This window comes from Kockovaella imperatae (assembly GCF_002102565.1).
Source record: "Kockovaella imperatae strain NRRL Y-17943 chromosome Unknown BD324scaffold_14, whole genome shotgun sequence".
NCBI lineage: Eukaryota > Fungi > Basidiomycota > Tremellomycetes > Tremellales > Cuniculitremaceae > Kockovaella > Kockovaella imperatae.
The window spans coordinates 1-23,803 of NW_019028954.1; the positions used below are offsets into that span (position 1 = coordinate 1).

Consider the following 23,803-nt stretch of genomic DNA (forward strand, 5'->3'; position numbering starts at 1 on the left):
AGCCGAGCTGGGAGGACGCTTCGCCCACTGTACAGAGATTCTCGAGCCGTCGATAGATCGGCCATGCCTAGTCAGATCAGTCAAGACAACGCATTCGGAATGCGGGGCCACCCACATGTCGTAATAAGCATCTTCGGCGTCATCTTCTCTACGGAATTCGACAAAAGCAAATGCTGTAAAGGACCATGAATGAGCGTTTTCGCAAGGATAAGATCGTTGTCCATCTTGACATTCCCGTCTGCTCTGTACAGCTGCTCAATGACAGCCTGGCCACCGGGACAATTGGGAGTCGCTCCGACAGTTCGGAGGACGACATGGCGAGCGAATCGTATCATGCCAATGTAACTCACGAGCAGATGTCGGGGTCTTCAAAGCAGGAATATCGCAACGTACGAGGCGTCCATATCTCTCAAACTCATACGCAAGATCTCTCGCGCGAAGGTCAGGCGAGAATCCCGACACATGTAGAACACTGAATGGGAGGCAGAGACATGGGTCAGATCCGCGACCAGCGATATAGAGGGCCGACACTCACGTTCGGTTCGCCTAGATTACACGAGCTAGTCAGCGGGATATGCAAGAGTCTTTGATACAGGCGGACTTGCCATCTTATGAGTTTGCAATGAGCAAGGTATTCGTACGAGGAGTCAAGTCAGTAGTGTTGACCCGGAATCAAAAAAGATGGATGACCAAATTGCCTCAGGTTGAAAGCCACGTGGATTGAACCCGGTCACCGCACTCCGTGCCCGTCGCTCTGTGTTTATCTTGGCAGCTTTTGCTGCGAGTCTCACCTTTTCTTCTCTCTCACCTCTTTGCAACTCTTTCTTTGTCAAGCGACGTCTTCATCAACCATAGCGCATACACTTCCCATCATCCAGTCCAACGGCATCCGAAATCTCTCTGTAGGCCGGCGAGAGAGCTCAACCTCCTCTCTCCCTGTTGCTCGGGCTCAAAGGGGGGGTTTTGACGGTACTGCCTCCTCGGCGAGCGAGAACTTTTTTCCCCTCTGACCGTCATCACCGACACTATCCACATCGTCTTCGATGTAGCTCGTCCTGACAATATCGCTAATTCCTTCCATCGACACACCACTTCCACACACTCACGACGCGACGATGCCGTCCTTTCCTACCACCCTCATTGGAGCAAGAAATTTGATCAATTCTTGGGGATCACTTGGAGTCTGGCCGAATGAGTCTGAGCCACAAACCGATAAAGAGCATCAGGAAGGATCAGCTACATCCAAGACCCCATTTTATTCGCCAGACTCACAGGTCTCGCCATCAGATCACTCACTCGCTGGACAACTACGGCCTAGTGAGACATCCAACCTATCAGCAGACTCGACTCACGCCGTCAAAATAGTGCCTCCTTTAGCACATGACAGCGGACGTGGTGCGACGGACTCGCAGGAGCGGGGATCAACAAAGGCCGGAGATCCGAGGCGTCTAAGTGTCATCAGCACCGTCACCGAGAGATCCATCGAGGGTCTTCCGCGCCGTCGCGTACCTTTAGACGTGAGCCTCATTCCTCCGCGTTGCTGATCGTTTCCTGCAGACGTATGTGATTGTCAAACCACCCTCCACGGCTGCGAAGAACCCACTCAATCTCCAGATACAGCTTGTAGTGCGACCAAGCGGGAGACCCCGAAACCCCTCCCCTAGCGCCGACTCACAAAGCCTCCTTGTCGCCAGCGACCGGGAAACATCGGCAGCGACAACGCCGGTGGGCTCTTTCGCGGAGGAAACCACCGCGACTCCCATGATGAGGTCACACTCGGACGGATCTCGGTCTGATGCGTCTCGATCAGACTTCCACTCCGGTCCTAGGACCAACAGGGCTGGGTCTATAAAGTCCACCACTAGTGCGGAGACGAATACTTCAAGCTTGACAGGAGGCGCAAAGAAACGCGTCGAGCCCATGTTCAATTTGACGATACACAATGTCATGCAACCCACGGTCGTCACTGACGCTGCGACAGACGCAAAGGTGGCAAAAGTGAGAGAACTCGGCATTCCCCGTATTCAGGCTGATCATTTCGGCACAGTTCATGAAGCGCTCGGTGGACATTCTCGGGGTAGGCACTGTGGAACCAACCGAAATTTGGTCGCCTGTCCCTCGAGAGGGACTACAACGCCCTCTATCAGCCACTGGGGGTTTGCACTCCGATATCGATTCAAGCGGATCTGCTCAGATTGCTACACTTCAGAAGCGCTCACCAGCGGCCGAACATCAAGGCGAAGCGGAGAGAGGGTCGGTCACTGCTTCGGGATCTCTCAGACAGAGTCTAGATTCCGCTTCGCTCTCCATCGATACGCGACGTCAAGAGCGCACATCGCGTAACTTTTTAGGCCGAATCTTCAAGAAGCGAGGAGGAGATCAGGAAGTCGTGACATCACCTGGTGTGGATTCCAAAAACTGCAAAGCGGAAGATATCAGTTCTAACCGCTCAGCCAAAAAACGGGCTCCTCGATCTCTGTCGCCGAATCCAGCCGTTATGATCCAGCCTACACTCAGTGATGCTTCTAAGGATGAGTCGGTTCATCTACCGGTATCCATCGGCCAGCCAACATTTGGAACGACTCCTTCTATCCAATCAGCAGATCGAGCTTGCGCGATCGTGACCGAGTCCGGAGCGGTTGGCGGTCTTACATCGTTGGCCTTGCCGCCGCCCATAGATTCTCGTGCCCCTAATGGGAAGAATGTGGGTGGTACGCAGTACTTTTCATTGTGCCAATCATCTCGGCCAGTCGGATATTCTTGGAAAATCAGCAAATGGTCCAAGAAGCGCTTGGAAAAGTGGATTCGGCAGCTGGGTGGATCAGGAGGAAATACACTCTTGCAGACTGCTGAAGGCGGAGTCGTGTTTGAATGGGTGAAACTCAGAATGCCGCAGGACGCGCTGAATGGCGCATTGAGCAGGAAGCTGGCGCAAGCTGGAGCGCAGCCGACCGTTGTCATTGGTAATCAGCCAGGCTCAAATCGCAAAACCCCTACCGCTCCCCTCACGCCTTCCTTCTCGCTAGATGCAGAGACAAGGGAGGCAGCCTCTGTTTCGCCGAGCGAAGTGGAGGATGATGCCGGCAGTCATACTTCACGGTCCAACTCTCACGTTGGATCTGCCTCAATAGATCAACCCGACGGCTCCCTCTCCGACCACACGATCGACAGTGGGGACGAGTCCGAACCAGAGGACTCTGAGACTCCATGGACGTGCTCAGTATGGATAAAGCGCACTGGTCTCAGAATCCCGTTGGCGACGTTGACTCCCGCCCCTCATCATCCCAAAGTCATTGGCGTCCTGAAAATTCCTACAGAGCTCGATCTTGTCAGATTGGGTTTTGGTGCAGACGCTGTTGAGAGACGATCCCTCGAAGCCATTGGCCTGTCTGAAGAGAATGTCAAGGATGTTGTTTGCGTGACGGCCATGTGGCTCGTTGCCAGAGAAGAGTTTGGAGGTTTGGGGAAGAAGAGGAGAGGCTCCAAGATTTGAGAGCTCTGGGGCTTTTTTGACTGCTTTGTACAAATTATTACACTCACATCACCCATAATTATTTGTATCGCATATTCTCTCATCATCACTTGTCGAATGATCATGCAGTCATGCAGAGGATCTGTGCCGCAGCTTCAAGGAGCGGCATGAGCTTGCAGAGAGCTGCTTTGGAACGCATCTTTCAAACAAGATCTCCGAAATACATGCATTCTACCGCCAGAATGAAGACACCGATTCCCGTCATAAAGACCCTGTCCGAGCTCAGACATTGGAGGCAAGCGGCGCGAATGGCAAACAACGATGTAGCGATTGTACCAACGGTACGCATGACCATCCTCAGTCAGGATAGTCTCCTGACTCTGCTCGCTAGATGGGCGCACTGCACCAAGGCCATCTCGATCTCGGTGGGCTCAAAGGTGATGGGGCAGTCTCTGATCTCAGCGTAGTCCGACACGCACTCAATCGGCACGCCTTGACTGTCATGACCCTGTTTGTGAACCCCATGCAGGTGAGAGAGGTCGCATCTTGGTCAATAGCTTGAGCAGTGTCTTTCGCAGTTTGCCCCGACCGAAGACTTGTCGAAATACCCACGTACTCTCGAACAGGATCTCGCACTTTTGGCTGAGGTGGTCACAAAGCATGCTTCCACAAGGTCCACCATAACGGGGACTCAGTGGGGTCTCGCTGAGGCTCACGTCGACTGACGCACCGTTCAGGGCAGCAGCGTATGAAATTGCCTCGGCGCAATCGCCTCTGATAGTTTTCAATCCCCATCAATACGAAATGTACCCTTTACGTGGGGAGTTGCAAGACATGAACAAGCACAGTGGTTTGCGTATTGAGATGCGGGGCATAGGCAATGTCCTTGAGGGGCAAAGCAGACGTACGTTGACATGCAAGCAACTCTCCTGCCTCCGTAATGACCACGCATATAATCTGACACGCTTCGATAGCTCAATTTTTCACAGGTGTCGCTACCGTCTGCACTAAACTCTTTAACGCTGTCGAGGTGAGCTCATGGCTCTGTCAGGCTCATCCATGACTGAAATAGACAGCCGGATCATGCGTACTTTGGTCAAAAAGACATACAGCAGGCTCTGCTTCTCAAATTGAGTGCGTGGTGGATCATCCCTAAAGCTTCTTCTCACTCGGCCCAACAGTGGTGACTGACCTACTGCTGGCGCATCCTAAACCGTCCAATCTCCACATTCTTCCAACTACCCGTGATCCCACTTCTTCTCTGGCTCTATCTAGCCGCAACGCGTATTTGTCGCCGGAAGAGTTGAAAGTTGCGCCAGTCCTGTACAAAGCGCTGACTGCTTCGCACACATTATGGAAGGAAAAGGGAGCGATAGTTACTGGCGAACAATTGGTTGAATGCTCCAAATCCATCATATCGGAGGAAATGGCCGCTGTAGCTGCATCTGGACAGGCCGTCACATTACGCCTAGACTATATAGAACTATTCGACAGAGACACCTTCACAATCATCCGAGGCCCAGTGCAGGATTGGAAGACAATGGTCCTTGCTGGAGCAGTCTTTGTAGGCAACACACGTCTGATCGATAATGTCCTGTTGGGCTGGACTGTAGATTAGAATTCTCAATGAAAAATCTGGACGCGTTCTTTGAGTCCCGACATTCGACCATCAACGTCTTCCTGCACTCATGGGCGCTCTAAGGAGCCCAGTTCGTATGGATCGGTAATGTCACTTGACATCGACTGGCAGCTACTGCTCTCGCCAGATTGTTCTCTCGCCGAGAAACTCATAGATATTCTCAACGATCATCTCATCTCCGCCTCCCGTCCGTCTTTCATTGGCCCCATTCAGGTCACCAATTTTGCTTTCGGGAGCGCTGGCCCAGACCTGGAGATCAGGGATATACGAGACGTGTGGCGCGCTTTCGAAGAAGCAGACGATGCGGGCGACCAAGATCAGGCTTCGCTGCACCGAAAGACTCCTCCCGTATCACAACTCGATGATGAGGCGTACGATATCATCTCCGCAAACGATGCGAGAGACTATTTCAGCGAAGATGACGGCACAGGATTGGACGATACATCTATATACTCTGGTCTAGCATCTCCTCGGCAGTCCGTTGGTGCTGTGGGCATCGGGATTGGGTCGTCAGCGCTGCATTTTGGCATGGGCAGAGATTATGCCTCGGCGATCATGTCTTCACTGCCTGCACAACAAAATCCTTCGTTGTTCTCGCAGCCTCATTTACGGCCTCGGAGGGGCCCCAGGGGTCTTTCGGTTCCCTCGATGGTTCAACATGCTGTCCCTCCCTCGTCTGGCAATTCGCCATCGAAGCGGTCGGGAGGCACATCAGCTTCACCGAAGAGCCCTCTTCCTTCTGTGCAATTGCATTTCAGACTCTCGCACCGGTCAAACTTGACCTTGACACTTCTCACGTCTCTTTCCATCAACTACCCGGCTCCCTCGTTCATGTCGTTGCCTCTGCGCCTTACTGTGACTGGACTCGAGCTAAATGCGGATATTGTTCTGGCATATTCGAGCGATAGGAACAGAGTCTATGTTACATTGGTGGACGAAGATGAAGCGGCAATCAATTTGCCTTTGGGTGAGCGACTCTTGCCGTCACTATCAATTGAGAGCGAGATTGGACATACGGATGCGCATGTCCTGCGCAATGTGGGCAAGGTGGAAAAGTTCATCGCGGATGTGATCCGAAAGACGCTGGTGGAGGAGCTCGCTTTTCCCAGCTTTCAGACGATTGCTTTGTAAGAGATCGTTAGTACACAGAAAGTCTCCCAATCCAAATCATGACCTTGAGAACTAAACATAATTTGCATGCAACCTCCACCCACGCATGAGGCCACAGGAGAGCTCCGGATCCACAAGTGACGAAGCAGGGCTACGGTCGTATCTTGTTCAGCCAGGCAGAATCGAAGGCAGTTTCACTCACAGCTTATGCGATGACACACATGGCAGATCCTCCAACAGGCCAGCTGGGGTCCTCGGCGTTGACTGGAGCGTCTCGGGCGATGACGCACATGGCGGATCCTCCGACAGGCCAGCTGGGGTCCTCGGCGTTGACTGGAGCGTCTCGGGCGATGACACACATGGCGGATCCTCCGACGTTCTCACTGATGTCTTCGAAGTTGACGGGAGCCATTGTAAAAGTTGGGCGGTGTTTGTGAAGAAGGCGGTCTGGTAGGAGGAGTTGGAAGACAAGGTAGTGATTTGAGAGATGGGCTTCAGCATTGCAAGGTATTTATATGTCCGCAACACCTCTTGCTGGCACCTATGGCTCCATTAGAACAATAGACACTCGCCAACTCGGTCAAGAGAACAATAGCGGCGACCATGCTGATGAGCCCATTGTTCAGCTGAGGTCACAGAAGGCGCTCTAACGCAGACCGTATGGCATGCCTGGCTGTGAGAACGGTGCTCTTATTGTATGGATCTGTAGCGCAGGTCCACAGCTCTGAAGAGTCTCTATTGTATGCATGCAACACACGATGCACAATGAAGTTCAATTCGCCGGCCGCGACCGGTGGACGGGCGTTCTTTTTTTGTTTCTTGTGTTTCTTATTGTTCACATAACTGCTGGTCTTGGCAGATCAAAAGGCATCAGGATAGTTACGATTGGAAGCGAGAAAATTTACCTGTACAGGAGAATGTAAGCCACAGACGCTTCGCCTCCTCCATTCAAGGATAGGACCTTGGCGCTGCAGGGTCAGGACCGGCTCCGAGGGAGAGCTCACCTGTCAACTGGCGTGACCTTATCATCTATGCCAGATTAGAAAGAATAAGCGACCAAGTTTAGGCTCACCGTCAAACTGGTCCCAAGTCTTCGAATCTGTCTCCTGGGAAGCATTGCGCGTCCACGCAATGTAGTGTCCCGAATCAGAAGATGCACCTTTATGCGTAATCATGCCTTGAAAGTCGAGTCAAAAAACCGCGATAACCGCAATCAACGGGGTGACTTACCACAAAGCTCATATATAGCTGTCGGGTTCGCCCCAACATCAACGCCGACATTTGACGAGATGATGCCATCGAGGCGCCTCCTCTCCTCTTCTCTTAGAGAGGTTTCCTCATCTCCGCCTGATATATTGGCATCCCGTTTCCTCAAAGCGGCTCCTCGCGCATCTCGATTCTGTATGATCTCACGGGCAGCGTGATGCACAGTTTGTATTCGGGCTCGATAGTCATCCGTAACCTTGTTTCCATGAGATGAATATCACATCTCAAGGCTTACCAAGTCAAGCAGATCTAGTCGATCAGGAAAGACTACTTTTCGCATGATTTTTGCCTTTTTGCTGATGGTAAGCAGTCGATATCCGTGTTGAGACCCACCCGATGTCTCGACGCCAGTAAAATCGGACCTAATGTTGATGAGCAAGACCTCATGCAAGCGAAGGAGACGAACAAGATGAACAGCGAGATATGCGGGCAACCTTGAAAGCTTTGTGTGTCTGTGAATTAGCTCAGCAGACGTACTAATTCCTACTGGTCGTAGAGCGCTGTCCTGCCAAGCGCAGAGCTGCGTTTTTCGATACGTTCGTCGAAATGCTGGGGAGGGACATCAAAAGTGACTCTGAGTTGGACTCACAGATTGAATCCCGGAGACCAGAAAATTCGTATCGATTGCAATATTGCATTCGAGCTTGAAAATTTTCTCAGTTGCGATTGTAGGCTCCTCTTCGGCCTCCACACATCGTTGACTACGAAGTCGTCTCGTCAGTCCTTCCGTGCAATGAATAGTCTGATCACCCACGTCTTAGTCATCTCGATTGACATGTACCTGTTGATGACAGTTGCAACATCTGTGTCCTCCATGATCCCGCTTCGCAGGGCTGTCAGGATTTGGGTGAATGCCTCGTCGGCATCTTATGGTCAGACTTTGAGTAATTAGGTCATTCACCTTGTTGCGCGAAATTGCCCCGTTCATCGCGTTCTGCAAACTGAGGGGCGATGTCCCGAAGACAGCCGAGGAGTTCGAGGGGGATGATTGGTTTTGACGATGTTTGAAGATTTTTTGAGAGCGTTCTGACGGACGAGGCGAATCGCCCCTCGGGCGTTGATCGAGAAACCTCCAGCCTATTCTATCAGCATTTCAAACATGGCAGCGTACTTCTCCAAAGCTGTCTGTAGTTCAGGAATCTGTTGTATTAATTGAATGCTGGAGTTTAGGTAGCAAGTTTGCCCTAAATTGACCAGTCCCACCGGTTCATGCGGCTGTCATCAGGAGATGCCATCGAGAGGATCTCACGGTCTGTGGAGCTGGCTCATGATCTGAATCTGAGGAAACGGTTAATATTTGGCGACCGTGTCTACACACCTTGGCGTATGACCTGTGCGGGGGCTCTGGGGATTGGATCCGCAGTACCAATAACCTGACATCAGGACGCGTCCGTGGAGAAACTAACGGTGACTGTCTGCCTCTGTCCATCCTCGTCAATCTCGTCGACCCAGAGTCCTCACATCTTTCAAGCCCGTACTTGTCAAGTGCTCCGAGTCCTGAGCATGTTGTCAGTCTGTGGGTCTCAGTGAAGCGATCATGAAGACATCACTTTCAGCAGACCGGATTTGAGCATGACCTTCATTCGCTCTGTATGTTCTGGGTCAGCACTGGAAGTCTGAGCCCGGTAATATCCACCAATGGGTACACCAGTCGCCTCGACCAAGCTCTGCTTGAGGACCAGGGAAGATTGATCGATATCCACTCGGATCTCGTGAAGGCGTCCGCCATGCTTAGCGAAGACTGTAAAATGGTGGCAGCTGGGTCAACCAGGGAGATCTCTTACCCGTGATAATGTTGGACATGATGCGTTTCGGATGTCGACAACGTCGAAACGAAGATAGACGTTCAAAATGACTGGCTCGGATCTTTTATCCCAACCGCGCTGTGCGGGCCAAACATTGCCAAAAAGACAATTTACACGCGGTGATCCTTTAATGACTACAGGCTATGCATGACTTGATACAATTGACTCGCTCAGGGCTCAACTGCAACCTTTTGCTGGTCAGCTGGTCAGAGAAGGCAAGGCAAATCTCTGATCTCCTGACGTTATGAGCATATCTGAGAACTTGGCTTTTCTCGATCGCAATCTTGATCATTGTACTGATCAAGGGTATGTCAGTAGTGTCTCTAGGATGTTCAGAATTTTGCTCACGCAAGGGGTCCCTGAAGTCTGCCACAAATGTCAACACCTTTGCGTTTGGGATAGGCCAAAGACTCACGCTTCTGGTTGTTGTGCACAAACGCTACACGTGTACGCTGGGCTTCTCGTCGCCTTGATTCATTGAAAGACCGGCCTTGCTTTTTGGCCCATTTTGCTTCACCGGCATTTCGGGCTTTGATCACCTCCAGACCTCGGCCAAACGAGCCCGCTCCTCCGGCAGTAGGGACCAGAGCCTTGTTCGAGTCTTGGAGCAGCAATTTGACGCCCTTGGCCTTCTCCGAGCGATCGGTCAAGGAGGGGAGAGGGTTGGATCTCAGCCGCTGCCGGTAATAGACTTGAAGAGCCTTGTGACCGAGGATTCGACCATTGGGCAAGGTTAAAGAGAATCCCCCCGGCGCCAATAAGAATCCATGGTGACCCTGGATGGTCAGCTCAGCCTGGTCAGCCTTACAACTCACTCGGTCCTCGGTGGCGAAGCGGTTGCTCTCATCACCATCAACGTCCTCCCAATCGGACTCTGAGCCTTCAGCGACAACTTCGTTCTTGTAGAATTCCGAGACTTCATTCCTGTCCTCCTCGGTATCGAAAGCGATCTTGCAGTGTGACTTGTCAATCATATGTCGTCTCACTGCCTCCAACGAGCCAAATTCTCGACCTCCATCCGGGCAGTATAGGCAAAGATTGCCGATGAAGACCTTTTCTCCTAAATAGGAGAGGAGGCCTTCCAGATCTTCGAGCTGCTCCTGTAGCGGTATATAAAAGCTGTGCTCGGATCTCATGTGAGCCAGGACTGCCTCTGTCGTACGTGCCCTTTCCGGGCAGAACAGACAATCGGTGGGTCGAGCACGGCGCCGGGCAGTGGCCAGTCTGTCTTCAATATCCTCCTCGGAAGACTCTGAGTCCGGCTGCACATCCGCATTCTCCCGTTCTTGTTCCACAGCCGATATTGATTTCGCCTTGGACTTGGAGGAGCGACCGGCAGGATACTGTAAGCTATTGTCCCTATGTTTCCGGGATTGGAGGTGTGATTGGTAAGAATTGTCACTGCCAAAGGTTTTGCTACAATAGGTCAGGATTTACTGCTTATTGGCCAGCCACTCACTTGCAAACTTGGCAAGATAGCTCCCTAGGGTCCAAACGGACAGCATTCTGCTCGCGCCTCTCAACGACCTTCTCGTTGAAGGCAGCTGCGTGGACGGGTGGCAAGTTGGCTACCCGTCTTTTCATATTGTATCTGTGCCAATCTGTAGCGAAGTGCGACCTCTGCTCTGCAGCGGTCTCGAAGGCCACCCGGCAGGATATACAGGTGAACATGCTTGGAGATTGCACGAAGGTAGGGATACTGATGGAGCAGATCTCAAGAAGTAATCGAGCAGGAGCTGACTTATTATAATAAGTGGGACCTCGCAAATTCTCATTTCGGATCCGAAAAAACTCAGCTTGAAAAAATTCCACAATGAATACAGTCCCTGTTTTGGTCTAACTCAACTATGGCAGACGAATCAGCATCGACGCCTGGACCATCCAAGCGTCGGACACGGCCACAGGGGGACAAGTCCATCCAGAGATGGCTTGCAGTCGGTGGGTGATAGGTTGGACGAGATCATGCCGTGCTGAAATACCTCCAAAGGCGTAAATGGACCGCTGTCGGAAGCCTTGGTCGCTCGTGGCCTCAAGCAGCCCACGCCAATCCAGCGTGCGTGTCTGCCGACTGCATTTTCTGTTCCTCACAGGGATCTGATTGGCATGAGCCGGACGGGATCGGGGAAAACGTTAGCCTACCTCATCCCGGTCATCCAGCACATCCTCAATCTACCTTCAGGCTCTCGACCTAGTCCTTCAGCCATCATCCTGTGTCCAAATCGAGAACTCGCTCTTCAGATTCTGAGAGTTGGGAAAGCCATCTGCCGTAGTGCGAACTCAGTTCTCAGAACGGCAGAAGAGAAAGTGGACGTCCAATGGACTCTAGCAATCGGAGGTGATGCCATGGAAACCCAATTCTCGGCTCTGTCAAGCAATCCAGACATGTGAGCCGCGGTCAAGAGGGCTCTGTATTGACTGATCTCTCCATCAGCATCGTCGCAACTCCAGGAAGATTCCTGCATCTTGTGGTCGAAATGGATTTCGACCTTCGTCATGTACAGCATGTTGTTTACGATGAGGCCGATCGGTGAGTGACTGCCTGTGCCCGTTGAATTGAGATCAGTCTATTCGAAATGGGCTTTAGACCGCAGCTCGACGAAATCCTGTCTCGTCTACCGAGCAGTCGTCAAAACTACCTATTCTCGGCCACTATCCCGGCCATGGTCGCCGAATTTGCTCGCGCAGGCTTGACGAATCCGATCTTCCATCAGTTGGATAGCGAAAACAAGTTGAGCCCGGACTTGACGATGTCTTTCTTTTGGACGACATTCGCCGAGAAGACGGCAGCTCTACTAGGCGTAATGCAGACTGCTCTGGGTTTAGGATCTAAGGAGCCCTCAGATGAGATTCGTCCGCAGGTGATAATATTCGTTGCAACCAAACATCACGTCGAATATCTTGCCACGTTACTGAATCTCTTGGACTATCGGGTGTCTTTCATATATGGATCGCTCCACCAAGTGGCTCGTAAAGAACAGCTGGCTGCTTTCCGTGCGAAATCGACCGACGTCTTGGTGGTGACGGATGTCGCAGCCCGAGGATTAGACATTCCAGTCATCGACTACGTCATTAATTATGATCTGCCCACTTCTTCGCAGCAATTTGTACACCGAGTGGGCAGGACAGCTCGAGCTGGACAAAAGGGAGAAGCCTTATCTTTTGTCACTAGGGAGGATCTCCCGCATCTTGTGGACCTCGACAGTTCGCTGAATCTTGGTCTGCGTCAGTGGTGCCAGCATGACATCGGCACAATCCCCCGTGACGTCCTGGAAGATCGAACTGAAGCTCTACGCAGTCTGCAGGAGGGGAATGGAGACATTGCTGGGCTGTATCAGGTGCTTTTGAAGAGTCAATCTCTCTTTGAGAAGACCAAGAATAGGGCATCAACCACCGCATATCGAATCGCTAAAGAAGAGTTCGCAACCGGAAATACTCGTCTTAGGGATCAGATCAATCCGCGCTTTGATAAGGGCCAGGAGAAATCAGATACAGAAGTCGCTAGAGACCGAGCTGTCCTGCTCCACTCTCTCGGGAGCTTTCGCCCTAGTAACGCTAGGCGTGACGCCCCCTCAAATCCCAGCTTCAAGTCTGCCAAGCGGATTACAACTTCTGCTGTTCCATCAGCCGCGGCGGAGAGAGTATCTGCATCCTCCAAGGTTCAATCTTCAACGGGCGTGAGTCTCCATGAGCCGACCGATGTTTTGCTCCCCATTCTAATGACGGATAGTTCCAGGATGCAACATTTTGGATAGGCAGCACGCCTGGTGCTGACAGGGCGTGGGTCTAGTTGTGGAAGTGCCGCACTTCGCTCACGCGAATGCCAGGTTTGACAACACTACCAGGATTGCGTCATATATCACAGCAGCCACGACCGACGAAGGTCAGCAGGCAGCTGCGCCTGGAAAGGCCAGCCAACTCAAATGGGATAGGAAACGAAAGCGTTTCACAAATGCAACAGACGGAGAGAAAGGGCAGAGCAAGAAAATTCGCACTGAGAGCGGCTCGGTTATCCCAGCTTCTTTCAAGAGCGGGAAATACCAGGCGTGGCGATCAACGCAGGGCAAACTTGGACTCTTCAGCTCTACGAGCACGAGAACACGGAATCCGAGCCAGACAGGCTCTCGTAAGGTGCGCAAATTTCCCACGCATGGCGGAACAGGAATTGACGAATTTGGCTAGGTGACAGCCCCAAGCGGGGTAATGGGTGACCATGGACGGAAAAGCGAATTACGGACTTCGTCATCCATTCTCAACGACAAACGGCGGTCGAAGAGACACAAGCGCTAAGCTAATGGGACCTCGGCGAGTTATCGTGAGCTAGACAGCAGGATTTGGTCACTCAGCCTACAGATCTGCTTCGGGGTAGCTGCCATGCTGCCGGACACGTCACGCTGCGACATTGGAATGCATGCTTGATCAGGATCAGAATGCACCGTGCGAAATCCAATGCCACCAAGCCCACCATGTAAAACCTACAACTGTCCGACCCCGCTAAATCTGCTTGAATTTGAGCAATGGAGCCAGTTCTTGCACAGTGCAAGCCATACGCAAGAAGTCGTGCTTGGAGAAGATCTATCAGCTACATGTCCGCGACACCAAGAACTCCGTACCTTCAGAAGTTCTGTGGAAGTGGCCCGAAAAGAGACATCGACGCAGAGGCAAACGCTCAGAAAGTGTTTCAGATCTTGACTCAGAGTCTCCGGAGCCTTCAAAGTGGGCGTTCCGTTTGTCGCAATCAAATATAGCGCCTTCAGAGGTTCTTCGTCCAAATAAGGAGGCTCGTTCTCGATCATCTCGATCGCCATGATACCTAGAGACCAGATGTCCACCTTTGGTCCGTAGTCCTTCTGTTTGACGACTTCGGGCGCCATCCAGTACGGGGTTCCGACCATCGTAGCTCGCTTCGATTTCTGATCGGTCAGTTTGGCACAGAAACCGAAATCCGCTGAATTCTTAGTCAGCGAGGCGCTCTAAGGATTTCATGACGATCGTGACTTGTCGCGCCAATAAACCTGGGCATGACGTACTTATCTTGACTTCGCCCTGTGTGTTCATCAAGATATTGTCTGATTTGATGTCACGATGAATTATGGACCTCGAATGGAGATGCTGGAGCCCGCGGCACGTCTGCAATCGAACGTCAGCTAATCGACAGGGAGACTCTGCCCAGCATCCTTCCACGAACCTCCAAGCAGATGGCAGAGATCTGACGTTCCTCCATTTTGTTGTTCTCGATGACGTCCGTCAAAGCTCCTCCCTCCATGTATTCCAGAATGATCCATAGCTCGGAGGAGCGTATCAGAAATGCATCGAGAAAATTGACAACATTCGGATGCTGCGATTCTTTCATGACAATGATCTCATTGACGATGAGCTCCTTCCGAGGCTGTTGCGCGAGATCCATCTGCTTGATAGCCACCTTTTTGCCTGTCGCTAGCGTTTTAGCCACGAAAACCATACCAGAAGCGCTTTAAAGATCAAGAATCGTCAGTGAGAAGCGCACGCCTATAAGCTATCTCGCCTACCCTTGTCCGACTTTCTTGATTTTGGAGTATCGCTGATTGGGATCGGTAGGACTGACAACGCTGCGAAGCTTTTCCATGATTTGCGTCTCGTTCATCGTGCTGATGCGCCGTTCCTGCCGAGTCGTACTGCTCGAGTTCTCGCCGACGCGGTCGGGCTGCCCGGCAACCCTCGAAGCTTCCGCAACGGGTTCAACGACACCTGGTTTGGGATCTCTTGTAGGCGCTGCTCTCGGAGGTGGAGGGGCCTTTCTCTCCGCCACCAGGGGCTTCGCCACCTCCCAAAAATCAGCTTGTCGTACGGCGAACGCCAGAAGGCTCACCTCATGCGGTACCACACGCGCAGTCTGGTCTGTTCTCGATGATGAGCTACCGTTCACATCTCGATTGCGTGCCGCTCTGACGGAATCGTGACTTTCATGGCCTGACAAAATCTTCTTGCCATCGGCCTGAGATCGCTGTAGCTGTCCCCCTAGTCCCACCCCGTTGAATCTGGATGCAGCACTCGTCTCGTTTAGATTACTTCTCAATTCAGCAGCAGATGACTGATCCGACAGGACTTGACTTTCTTGGCCAATCTGCTGCTGAGTATAGAATTGGAGTACATCCAGCACCGCTTCAGGATGCCTAGCAGCGTCTTCCTTGGTTATAGCCGATGAGGTCAATAACTTGCTCCATTGAGGTGGCAGACCCTGCAAGAATGACTCAGCGACTGCAGTCAAGCCGCAGACTAGTAAACGCACAGTGAATCCTCCAGATATGGGGTCAAAACCGACGTGGACTTGATGTACAAAGTTTGTGGGTTGACTGACACCCATTAGGGGTGACCGGGAGTAAATGTCCTCCATCCAAGCGTACACCTCCTCGTCGGTCCGAAACGCTAGATACACCAGCTTGTCCTTGATCTCTACTTCGATACAGAAGGGCTTCAAGTCGACTCGCTGAACATCGACCACATCTGCCAAGGGAAGCAGGGAGCTAGGAGAAGCTGAGTGCTACAATTGTGTGAGCAAGTTTGGCCAGTGGACTCCCAGCCGGCTGCGTCGGCAGGCACATGGAGGTTCACACACCTCATTTTTGAATACAGCAAGACTTTGGGAATCAAGAACTAGCCAACGCTTACTCCATAAGAAGCTGCGGAGTCCCTCTTCCTTCATACTAGTGGGACCGGTTCGCAGGACTTCATTTTGTCGGGTCTTAGGCGGTGACGGCCCCAAAGCCGCTGAGCCACCGAGTGTAGGGAAGGAAGATGAGTATGCTGTGGACGAGAAGGCCGACGCAGGCTTATCCACAGGAATTTGAGGCCTCTGAGCGTATCGCTCTGATGACTGGCCGTTGCTAGAACGCAAGGGCGGGGTAGGAGCTGGCCGGGAAGGCGTCAAGGATGAAATATCGTTGTATGACATAGCAATCGCGAAGCGTTGCAATCGTGGCAATCGTGGCACGGATGACGGCCCTTGTCGCAGAGTCTCGCTCAGATGTTGCGGTTTTGCCGAATTGACGTTTGAAGGAGATGTCGTGAGCAGGATCAGACCGGCGAACAAAGCAAAGCGAGGGAAAGGAAGTCAATGAAACGCGTACACGCGGGGCTGATGAGCGGAGATCTCCGCCGCCTTGCTGCGCAGAGGCCTTGTGGCCGCAGGCTTGTTTGATATCCAGATGGATTGCTCATGCACGAATGGACGTCCGCGGTCCTGTAGGTTGGTCTAACTTTACAACTGATACAGTCTGAAGTATTTGGTTCAAAAAATCTTGGGTGCCGGGCCTGAAACGAAAGATCAGGGGATATGATGCTCATCATGATACTTACCGCATCCGAAGAATCCTCATTATCATCTCCGAGCTGCCTACATTCTCAGGCCGCCGTCTAGCATGTTTCGCTGATTTACGCGCTCGGATGCTACCCAAATTTCTCTGTGACAGTACAGTCTTGCTTGGCTTCAATGATTTGTATTTTAATGTTGTTTGAAGTCCTCTGACGCATTCCTGATAGCATGTGGCTCAGCGATTTGAAGCAGAATGGCTCACCTCCATGAGATCATCGGTGCTCCAGTCGTAATAAAGGCTTATGCGAAGAAGCTCGTGGTATTTGTCGTTATTCAGCACAGATTCAGAAAGACCCCGTTCGTCTCCGTCCAGATGCAAGAAGTTGCGGAGAAACGTAAGCCATTTCAGGACAATTTCGAGTTCGACGGCTCTTAGCGGTCGCATCGAGGATGGTCTATCCGAAAGAGGTGGCACCACTAGTCTCTCGATCGTATCAAGAATTTGTTTCCAGAGCTTGATCATCACATTTTTGAGTGATACATCCGATAAGCTGGATGCTAGAGTATACATATTGGCCTCCAGATAGTCGAACAAGGGATGAATCGCCAATTCAATATCGCTATCCTTGAGAGCTCTGGTACGGGGGCCAGTCGCTCCAGTAAAGGCTGATGTATTCGCACTGGACTCTGAAGCACCTTGCTCCGTCAAAGGCAACGGTATCGCGTACTCATTCGCTCCGACTGCCGTTTTATACGCAGCAGACACATTACCGAGTGCTTTGTTGTAATCCACTGATTTGTACATAGCGGATAATTTGCCAAGGGTTTCGTGGTAGTCGATTGCTGCGGCATTGGACGGCTTGAGTATCATTTTTATGGACGAGCGGGACAGGGTGTGTCGCAGAACAGGCGTCATCTAAGAGGATTTTAAGCTCTTATAGTCGACCCAGGATTCACCTTGTCGACAAAAGTACGAATCATGTCGGACTCTGTCCGCCCTAAGATTCTGAAAGCCCTGCCGAAGTGGTACGGCGTGTCATCGCGCTCGCCCTCCATGCTTACACGCAGAAGCAAATGGCCACCAGTGTCTAAGGACAGAAGAAGGTCATTAGACAACATATTGGAATACTCGGCGGGATCTAGCCGGAAGTATGCTCTTCCCAACAAGTCATGGCCAATTCCAAGCTGTCTGTGCTTGATGGATGCCATGAGCCAGGTCGGCGACTGCAAAGAAACGTCGAAAGTTTCATCCCATCGCGGATCGGCCTCGTCATACACAGTCCTTGTCTTGGCAAGGCGAGCTCCGGTCTCGTTCGAAAGTATAACGAAGGCCTCAGGCGGTTTCAAGGATCCTTCGAGGACTAGTCCTTCAGCTAAGACGATCTTGATGGAGAAGAGGTATTTTGATCCAACCCCGGGTTGGTCTGTCGGATTTGAAGCCACAACTTCGGGGAGACTGTCCACCCCCAATCTCTGGTATAAATCATCGAGCCGAACCCTAGTCGCTTCGATGTTGTTGAGTTTGACACAGCTCTGCGGCGATGTGAGCTTGCAGATAAAGTCCAGCAGCGGAGCTCACTTTCGGCGAAAAATTATAAAAGACTTGCAGGCGTTTCTCGCCTTGAATGCTGGCCAGTGCTGATTTGGCCTTCTCTAACCAAACGTGCGCGCGTTCGTTCTGGACATTGCCCGGTGCAGGGTCCGCTGTTGACATGTCACCAACGAAAAGCCGCTCGATCTTTGAACAGTAGCTCTGGACGGACAGGGCAAATATCTTCCATCGATCAGCTTATGCATCAGAGAAGGCTTCACCTCACCTTCGATATTTTCAGGACAAAATATGCCTGCTGACCTTGATCCAACCAATCCAGATTCAGGACAAAATCCGAAACGCTTTGAAGAGACTCCGACAGATCAGTCACCGAGGACGATGGACCATTCTCAGATATGGCACTGAACTGATGTATGTCGTCAGTTTGCAGCCTGAATGGTGATTGAGACCTACAGTGTCGACGGCGAGGGCCTGTCTCTCATCAGCCCAGCCTAGATCTCGACGTCCTCACCTCGTCGACCCATGCTTGTGTTTTTGACGATGCTGTGTCCAGCCAAGACGACACTGCTGGAAAGAACATGAGGGCGATCTGCAGATCTACCGGTGACCTGCAAAGGATTAGTACGGAATGGGCATTCTCTTACTCTGCAAAGCTCGTTTTCAGGTCCATCATCGCCCTTGTCCTCCAATAGAGATCCAGCCAAGAATGATTCACGTCGTGATCATGAGTGTTGATTGACAATTTCTTCACATCGGCGGCCCAGAGATCGTAATACTCCTCAACGGCAATGGACAACATGTCCACAGTTCTGTGATCGCAGTGATTAGCGCTCGGCGCTGTCACAAGACTTACGGTACAAATCCATTATGGAAATTCTTGTGAAGACGTTTCACTCTCTTCTCGACCCACTTCGATAAATGTACAGCCAGCTCCATACTCATGCTTCCAGAACCCTCCAGCGAGCTGCACAGCTCAGACTTGTAGTCTCCGGCCACGATTCTTCTGATATGAGTACCGATGTCACCTAGGATTCGGCTTATCTCTGCTGATTTTACTGTATCCTCAATCCCCGCGTTCTGACAGTCTTTGACGGCCATCAATAAAGTGTCATCCCCAAGAGTTGCATTCGGATCTTCAAGCGCATTCGCCACGCGAGCGACCAGACAGAGATCCCGGTGCTGCAAGGTAAGGCGGAGACCCTCTTGCTGTACAAAATCTGTCAGATTTGATAAGATACGGACTCACGTCTGGTATTGGCCAAGTTTCCACCGGAGTCTGTTGGGTTACCTTGGCCAGCATTCCAATTGCCTCGTGAACGCACTCTGCCGGGATCATCCCAAGCTCTAAACGCTGCACCAGAGCTGCGAGGAAAGACCATGCTCTGAAAGTCTCTGGTAAACGCCAGGTCCGGGAGCATTCCAACAGGAGATGTTGATGCTCTGCGGACAGGATGCCCAGACTAACTTCTTGATCCTCGGGCAAGAGCTGAAGCTCGTCCAGGTCTCGGTCCAAGCAGATGTTTAGCAATGCTTGGTATTGATTGCGCGGATGCGGGGGAATGAATGTGAAGAGGCTAGAGAGCGAATGCCGCGACCTATCATCCAGGCCTAGACTGCTCATCTTCACTGATAGATCGCTTGCGATTCCGCGTTCGTTTGACTGCGTCAAATTTGGATTCGCTTTGAGGAGGTAGAGCATCTCATTCTGAATCGCTTCACTCTCTGCCGTCTTGTACGAGAGCCAATCGGCCGCTTCGCGGAAGTCATCGGAGGTATACACGGGCGAGACATTGGCAGCAAGCATAGTCAAAGCGAGCTGCAATTCAGGCTTGGTAAGCTGAAACGTCACTCAGGTCTCACCTTCATGTCGTTCAGCGCGGCCTGTGCGAGTCAGCCTGGAACTCATGCAGCAATGAAGAGCTTACCTCCTCAGAGCAAATTGACTTGATGGACCTCAGATATGTCTCCTTGTCTTCTGGGGAGAGGGCAAAGGTTTTGACGACAACCAGGAGGAGCGAGTCGCCCGCTGACAGATCCGATACGCCTGGTCCTGATAAGGAGCTTGTTATGTCGTCCGATGGGTGAGCTCCTTCTGCACTTGAGTATGATGTGTGGGGGGAGGCGCTATCGCGCAGATGTCGCTTATAGCCCTCAATGCGACTGACCAAATCCGCCGTGCTAGGTCCCATGTCTCGAAGCAGATCTACCAGAAGTTCCATAAATGTCGTTATCTGGCGATTGAGCTCTGCCATCAACAAGCCTTCGCCAAGGCCGTCGTCTTTCCTGAGTGTCCTTGAAGCCACCGAAACAAATTGTATGACAAGATCCTCGACCTTTCGTGACTCCTTCATCTGCTTCTGAAAGCCCCTCTCCGGCCAGGCTGAACTCCAGAAAGCTGCCACGATCCGTCGAAAACGCTGCTCGACATATCTGCGCACATCAGTGTCAAGACACCGAGAGGCGTTACTTTTTGTGTTGTCCCATAGCTATACGGGGCAATTCGCCATCTAATGCTTTGATGAGCTTCTCAGGATAGCGCGGCATTCTTGCGGAATCCCGAGACAGCAAAGACGATAAGTCTGGCGCTCTGGACACGCTCGCCTGACTCGGTTTGAGTGCATAGTTGGGACCCGTGGAAGCATCGGAGATAGGACGCTGCTTGTGACTAGCGTGTCTATAGTCAGTTAGGTAACTGTTCTTGTCAGCTACGTCGCAAAGACACGGGACCTGACACACGCTACTCGAAGGGAGTACCTATATGCGAGAGTCAGTCGGTGCCCAAAGACTTCAACTCACTCCAGGCTCAAGTCCCCTGACATATCGCATTCAGTTCATCTTAACGAGCTTTATAGGCAACTGAACATCTTGATTTAGGGCTACCATGATCAGATCAGTTGTCGTCGAAAGGTGATCCGAGGCAGATTTCAAATGACGTGGTAAATTGCAGAACGCAGATTCTGTTTGGTAGAGGGGAGTCCGGGATGGACCTTTGCTCATGGCGCTGTCATTGCTTGCAAAGTTTCCGCGATCAGGTCCGCGTCTTATCTGCATGAATGATCGAATGATCGTGCACTGCCAGGCTCCTGGCGAGATGAGCTGCTGCGGCACAAGAGGGTCATTGGGCTTGACTATCAGAGCCGTACTTCGCTCGACGCGCCACATCGTCTTGAAATTAATGTAAACAAGCTGTTAATTCGAGATCTGATATTTCAACCTCAACCTCTATGGACACCAGGATGCGAGCTCTCGCCTCAGACGGCCCCATAGGTAACTCTGGTGCTCCTCAAGCAGCACATCTCCATGTCGTCAATGACAAACAACCTCCGCCGTCGTCTATTCCATTGCCCAAACAGACGAGGGTAGGAGGAGGCAGGATGTCAATCGCGCCTGCAGCTCAGCCCTCTGCTCGGAGGACGTCTACCATGCCAGGTGCTCCCCTTGGAGGACCCGCTGGACCCTCTGTACTTCGACACTCCAATTCTCAAGAGGGATTGAGACGATCGACAATGGCCTCTGGTGGCCTGGCGAGTGGGACGCGTGGAGATGCAGGTTTTCTCAATAGACAATCTCAGACAGCGCGAAATCCTCCGGGAAGGTGGGTCATGCGGTACTCTGATTGATGAACTCACTTGCATAGCGTACGAAGAAGCTCCATCTTCCCCTCGGCTGGTCGACAATCTATGGCTCCGGGCATGTTCACTCCGGCTGTAAGGGATACGCGACCGTACAAGGACAAGACGTTTGGTTTGAATTGCATCAATAATTTGACCGAATTCTTGATCAACAACCGATGCCCTGTTCCCATCACACCACGGACGTTTGCAGTCGTCTCGACGAAGGACGTTCAAGCGATATTCAGATTCCTGGTGTCGGATTTTGTTGACCCACAGACGGCCTGGAATAAAAAGTTTGAGGACGACGCGATCCAGATCCTCAAGGATCTCCGTTACCCATCTATGGAGCATTGTGGAAAGACGGCTTTGGCTGCTCCTGGTGGAACACTGAACTGGCCAGGGGTATTGGCAATGCTGGACTGGCTCGTCGAGTTGAACAAGGTGAGCAAGAGGTGTTATAGCGATGCTAAAGCGCTGGCAGGCTGGTCAGAGATGGGATGATATTGGGTTGGTCGCGGATCCTCTGAGAATGCCGGCAAAGGATCTCCCTCTGGACTCGCCAAACATTGAGACGCGTCTCGTCTGGGACTTTTTATCAAAGACCTATCTGCAGTGGTTCGAGTTTGGATTGGAGGACTTTCCCGAGGCGGAGATGGAGGTCATGGAGGTCTACGGTGAGCAGCTGACTGCATGACAAGACTGATTTTTGTCAGACAGGATGACACAAGCTGCCTTGGAACAATGCGAAAAGGTCGAGACAGAGGTACAAAAGCGCAATGTGGAACTGCAGCAGCTCCAAGCACAAGAAGTAAGGTTCTTTGAAGGCATTGCTGATCCCCTAGCCCCCCCTCAAAGCACTCGAGGAAGAATACATCCAGTTGATGAGCGACAAGACTAAGTTTATCGACTTTATCGAGATGCACAGACAAAAGGCAGAGAAAACCAGGGGTGTCCTGCAGCGAGCAAGAGAGGCCATGGCAGTTCAAGGTAAGAGAAATGGATCGCGTCCCCCGCTAACACGCCAGACCAAGAATTAGAAGCCGCTCGAGCCGAACTGGCTCGAATCGAGGCAGCTGTGGCTGCTCAAAACCTTTCGCCGGATGAGGTCCAACGGATGAATTATGAACGAGAAACATTGACCCGTACCCTGGATGAGATGCGTATCAAGACAATGGAGGCGAGTCAATTCTCGTACGATCAGGAACTTCAAGTCACCAAATCGATGGATCGCTTCGAGCAACTCTACGCTGATTATACATCATTGGCGCACCAGATTGGACTCGTTAAACCTGGCAGTCGGCAGAGTCTGTTGGCTGGCAAGGTGGACTTTACGATTGATGTCGAGCTACAGGCCGAGGACATGGCCGATGTGCAGAAGGAGGCGAAACGACTGAGAGAGCAATTGCGACCTGAACTTTCAGCCTTTGGCGAAAAATTCAGGAAGGAGGAGCTAGAACTGGGTAATCAGGTCATCGAGCTTGAGGATCAACACGATCGCCTGACTCAAGAGGTTGAGAAGCACAAGCAGCAAGTAGAGATGTCTGAGATGCGAGTCAAGGCGCAGAATGATTCTGCCGAGGATGCGAAGAACGTGAGTCCGAGCTGTATGATGGCGCTAATGACCTCAGACTCTGCTTTCCGAAACGGCTTTGGCCAATGCCAAGATTGCAAAGCTCGAGAAGGACGTTGCTGACATGTCAAACGCGAGTCAAAAAGGTGTACTGGATGCGGAACACGAGTTGGAAATGTCGAGGATTAGGTGGGTTAGCAGGGGAGTGTTGAATGGTCAGAGCTGACGCGTTTCTTCTCCAGATTCAACGAGCTTCGTCACAAGACCAGTCTGCTCCAAGAGAATGTCACTGCGCAGTTGCTCAAGCATATTGAGATCATTGCGAACACGAGACAGCACACTGCTGACAGTCTCAAGTCTTTGAGGTTGTTCGCAGAGGGCCATGGCGTGTAACTCAAGGAACGGCTGGCGGGGATTTGGGTTCAAATGCTTGTATTTACGATGAATATTTTGCTTCCGTGGTTTTCCCCTCTTTACGTCACGCGCC

The 23,803-nt window shown here is 51.8% G+C and overlaps 10 protein-coding genes across 10 annotated transcripts; 6 read left to right on the forward strand and 4 right to left on the reverse strand.

The window, feature by feature from the left end:
- Positions 1-1,789: 1,789 nt before the first annotated feature.
- Positions 1,790-3,826, forward strand: BD324DRAFT_142015 (hypothetical protein). The gene has a single exon (XM_022012011.1). It carries the CDS (start codon positions 2,051-2,053, stop codon positions 3,491-3,493), a length of 1,443 nt encoding a protein of 480 aa, XP_021868604.1. The 5' UTR covers positions 1,790-2,050; the 3' UTR covers positions 3,494-3,826.
- On the forward strand, positions 3,715-5,090 carry BD324DRAFT_583367 (hypothetical protein; the record flags this gene model as incomplete). Its single annotated transcript, XM_022013618.1, is given in 8 exon segments — positions 3,715-3,813; positions 3,864-3,897; positions 3,940-4,001; positions 4,051-4,166; positions 4,183-4,376; positions 4,447-4,502; positions 4,549-4,606; positions 4,654-5,090. The coding sequence occupies 8 exon segments, from the start codon at positions 3,715-3,717 to the stop codon at positions 5,088-5,090; spliced, it is 1,056 nt and encodes a 351-aa protein (XP_021868605.1).
- A 36-nt stretch (positions 5,091-5,126) lies between these two features.
- Positions 5,127-6,300, forward strand: BD324DRAFT_635454 (hypothetical protein). The gene has a single exon (XM_022016810.1). It carries the CDS (start codon positions 5,199-5,201, stop codon positions 6,240-6,242), a length of 1,044 nt encoding a protein of 347 aa, XP_021868606.1. The 5' UTR covers positions 5,127-5,198; the 3' UTR covers positions 6,243-6,300.
- Positions 6,301-6,960, forward strand: BD324DRAFT_635456 (hypothetical protein). Its single transcript, XM_022016811.1, has one exon. The coding sequence runs from the start codon at positions 6,328-6,330 to the stop codon at positions 6,673-6,675; it is 348 nt and encodes a 115-aa protein (XP_021868607.1). The 5' UTR covers positions 6,301-6,327; the 3' UTR covers positions 6,676-6,960.
- Positions 6,953-9,416, reverse strand: BD324DRAFT_635465 (CNG04540-like protein). The gene is made up of 20 exons (XM_022016812.1): positions 9,272-9,416; positions 9,124-9,228; positions 9,038-9,075; positions 8,949-8,984; positions 8,894-8,908; positions 8,806-8,860; positions 8,737-8,765; positions 8,599-8,702; positions 8,389-8,564; positions 8,242-8,353; positions 8,077-8,188; positions 7,975-8,036; positions 7,894-7,939; positions 7,821-7,849; positions 7,723-7,783; positions 7,452-7,683; positions 7,294-7,398; positions 7,226-7,250; positions 7,127-7,189; positions 6,953-7,072 (listed from the first exon to the last, which is right to left on the reverse strand). Exons 1-20 carry the CDS (start codon positions 9,288-9,290, stop codon positions 7,057-7,059), a joined length of 1,440 nt encoding a protein of 479 aa, XP_021868608.1. The 5' UTR covers positions 9,291-9,416; the 3' UTR covers positions 6,953-7,056.
- A 1-nt stretch (position 9,417) lies between these two features.
- On the reverse strand, positions 9,418-11,011 carry BD324DRAFT_635486 (hypothetical protein). Its single transcript, XM_022016813.1, has 4 exons — positions 10,752-11,011; positions 9,708-10,708; positions 9,641-9,658; positions 9,418-9,588 (listed from the first exon to the last, which is right to left on the reverse strand). Exons 1-4 carry the CDS (start codon positions 10,961-10,963, stop codon positions 9,581-9,583), a joined length of 1,239 nt encoding a protein of 412 aa, XP_021868609.1. The 5' UTR covers positions 10,964-11,011; the 3' UTR covers positions 9,418-9,580.
- Positions 11,012-11,046: 35 nt separating this feature from the next.
- BD324DRAFT_635491 (P-loop containing nucleoside triphosphate hydrolase protein) lies at positions 11,047-13,697 on the forward strand. The gene is made up of 8 exons (XM_022016814.1): positions 11,047-11,230; positions 11,280-11,676; positions 11,724-11,819; positions 11,856-12,966; positions 13,020-13,069; positions 13,117-13,420; positions 13,472-13,604; positions 13,643-13,697. The coding sequence occupies exons 1-7, from the start codon at positions 11,140-11,142 to the stop codon at positions 13,577-13,579; spliced, it is 2,157 nt and encodes a 718-aa protein (XP_021868610.1). The 5' UTR covers positions 11,047-11,139; the 3' UTR covers positions 13,580-13,604; positions 13,643-13,697.
- Positions 13,698-16,352, reverse strand: BD324DRAFT_635501 (kinase-like domain-containing protein). Its single transcript, XM_022016815.1, has 8 exons — positions 15,885-16,352; positions 15,558-15,809; positions 15,138-15,506; positions 14,818-15,092; positions 14,478-14,760; positions 14,320-14,419; positions 13,903-14,237; positions 13,698-13,852 (listed from the first exon to the last, which is right to left on the reverse strand). The coding sequence occupies exons 1-8, from the start codon at positions 16,218-16,220 to the stop codon at positions 13,784-13,786; spliced, it is 2,019 nt and encodes a 672-aa protein (XP_021868611.1). The 5' UTR covers positions 16,221-16,352; the 3' UTR covers positions 13,698-13,783.
- Positions 16,353-21,247, reverse strand: BD324DRAFT_635534 (hypothetical protein). Its single transcript, XM_022016816.1, has 15 exons — positions 20,929-21,247; positions 20,600-20,886; positions 20,058-20,562; positions 19,993-20,013; positions 19,379-19,948; positions 18,986-19,338; positions 18,777-18,941; positions 18,644-18,740; positions 18,586-18,603; positions 18,398-18,538; positions 18,160-18,354; positions 17,538-18,113; positions 16,843-17,496; positions 16,625-16,800; positions 16,353-16,579 (listed from the first exon to the last, which is right to left on the reverse strand). The coding sequence occupies exons 1-15, from the start codon at positions 20,956-20,958 to the stop codon at positions 16,483-16,485; spliced, it is 3,885 nt and encodes a 1,294-aa protein (XP_021868612.1). The 5' UTR covers positions 20,959-21,247; the 3' UTR covers positions 16,353-16,482.
- Positions 21,248-21,368: 121 nt separating this feature from the next.
- On the forward strand, positions 21,369-23,709 carry BD324DRAFT_653128 (HEC/Ndc80p family-domain-containing protein; the record flags this gene model as incomplete). Its single annotated transcript, XM_022018613.1, has 8 exons — positions 21,369-21,727; positions 21,770-22,187; positions 22,228-22,420; positions 22,460-22,554; positions 22,589-22,733; positions 22,772-23,337; positions 23,375-23,505; positions 23,559-23,709. 8 exons carry the CDS (start codon positions 21,369-21,371, stop codon positions 23,707-23,709), a joined length of 2,058 nt encoding a protein of 685 aa, XP_021868613.1.
- Positions 23,710-23,803: the final 94 nt, after the last annotated feature.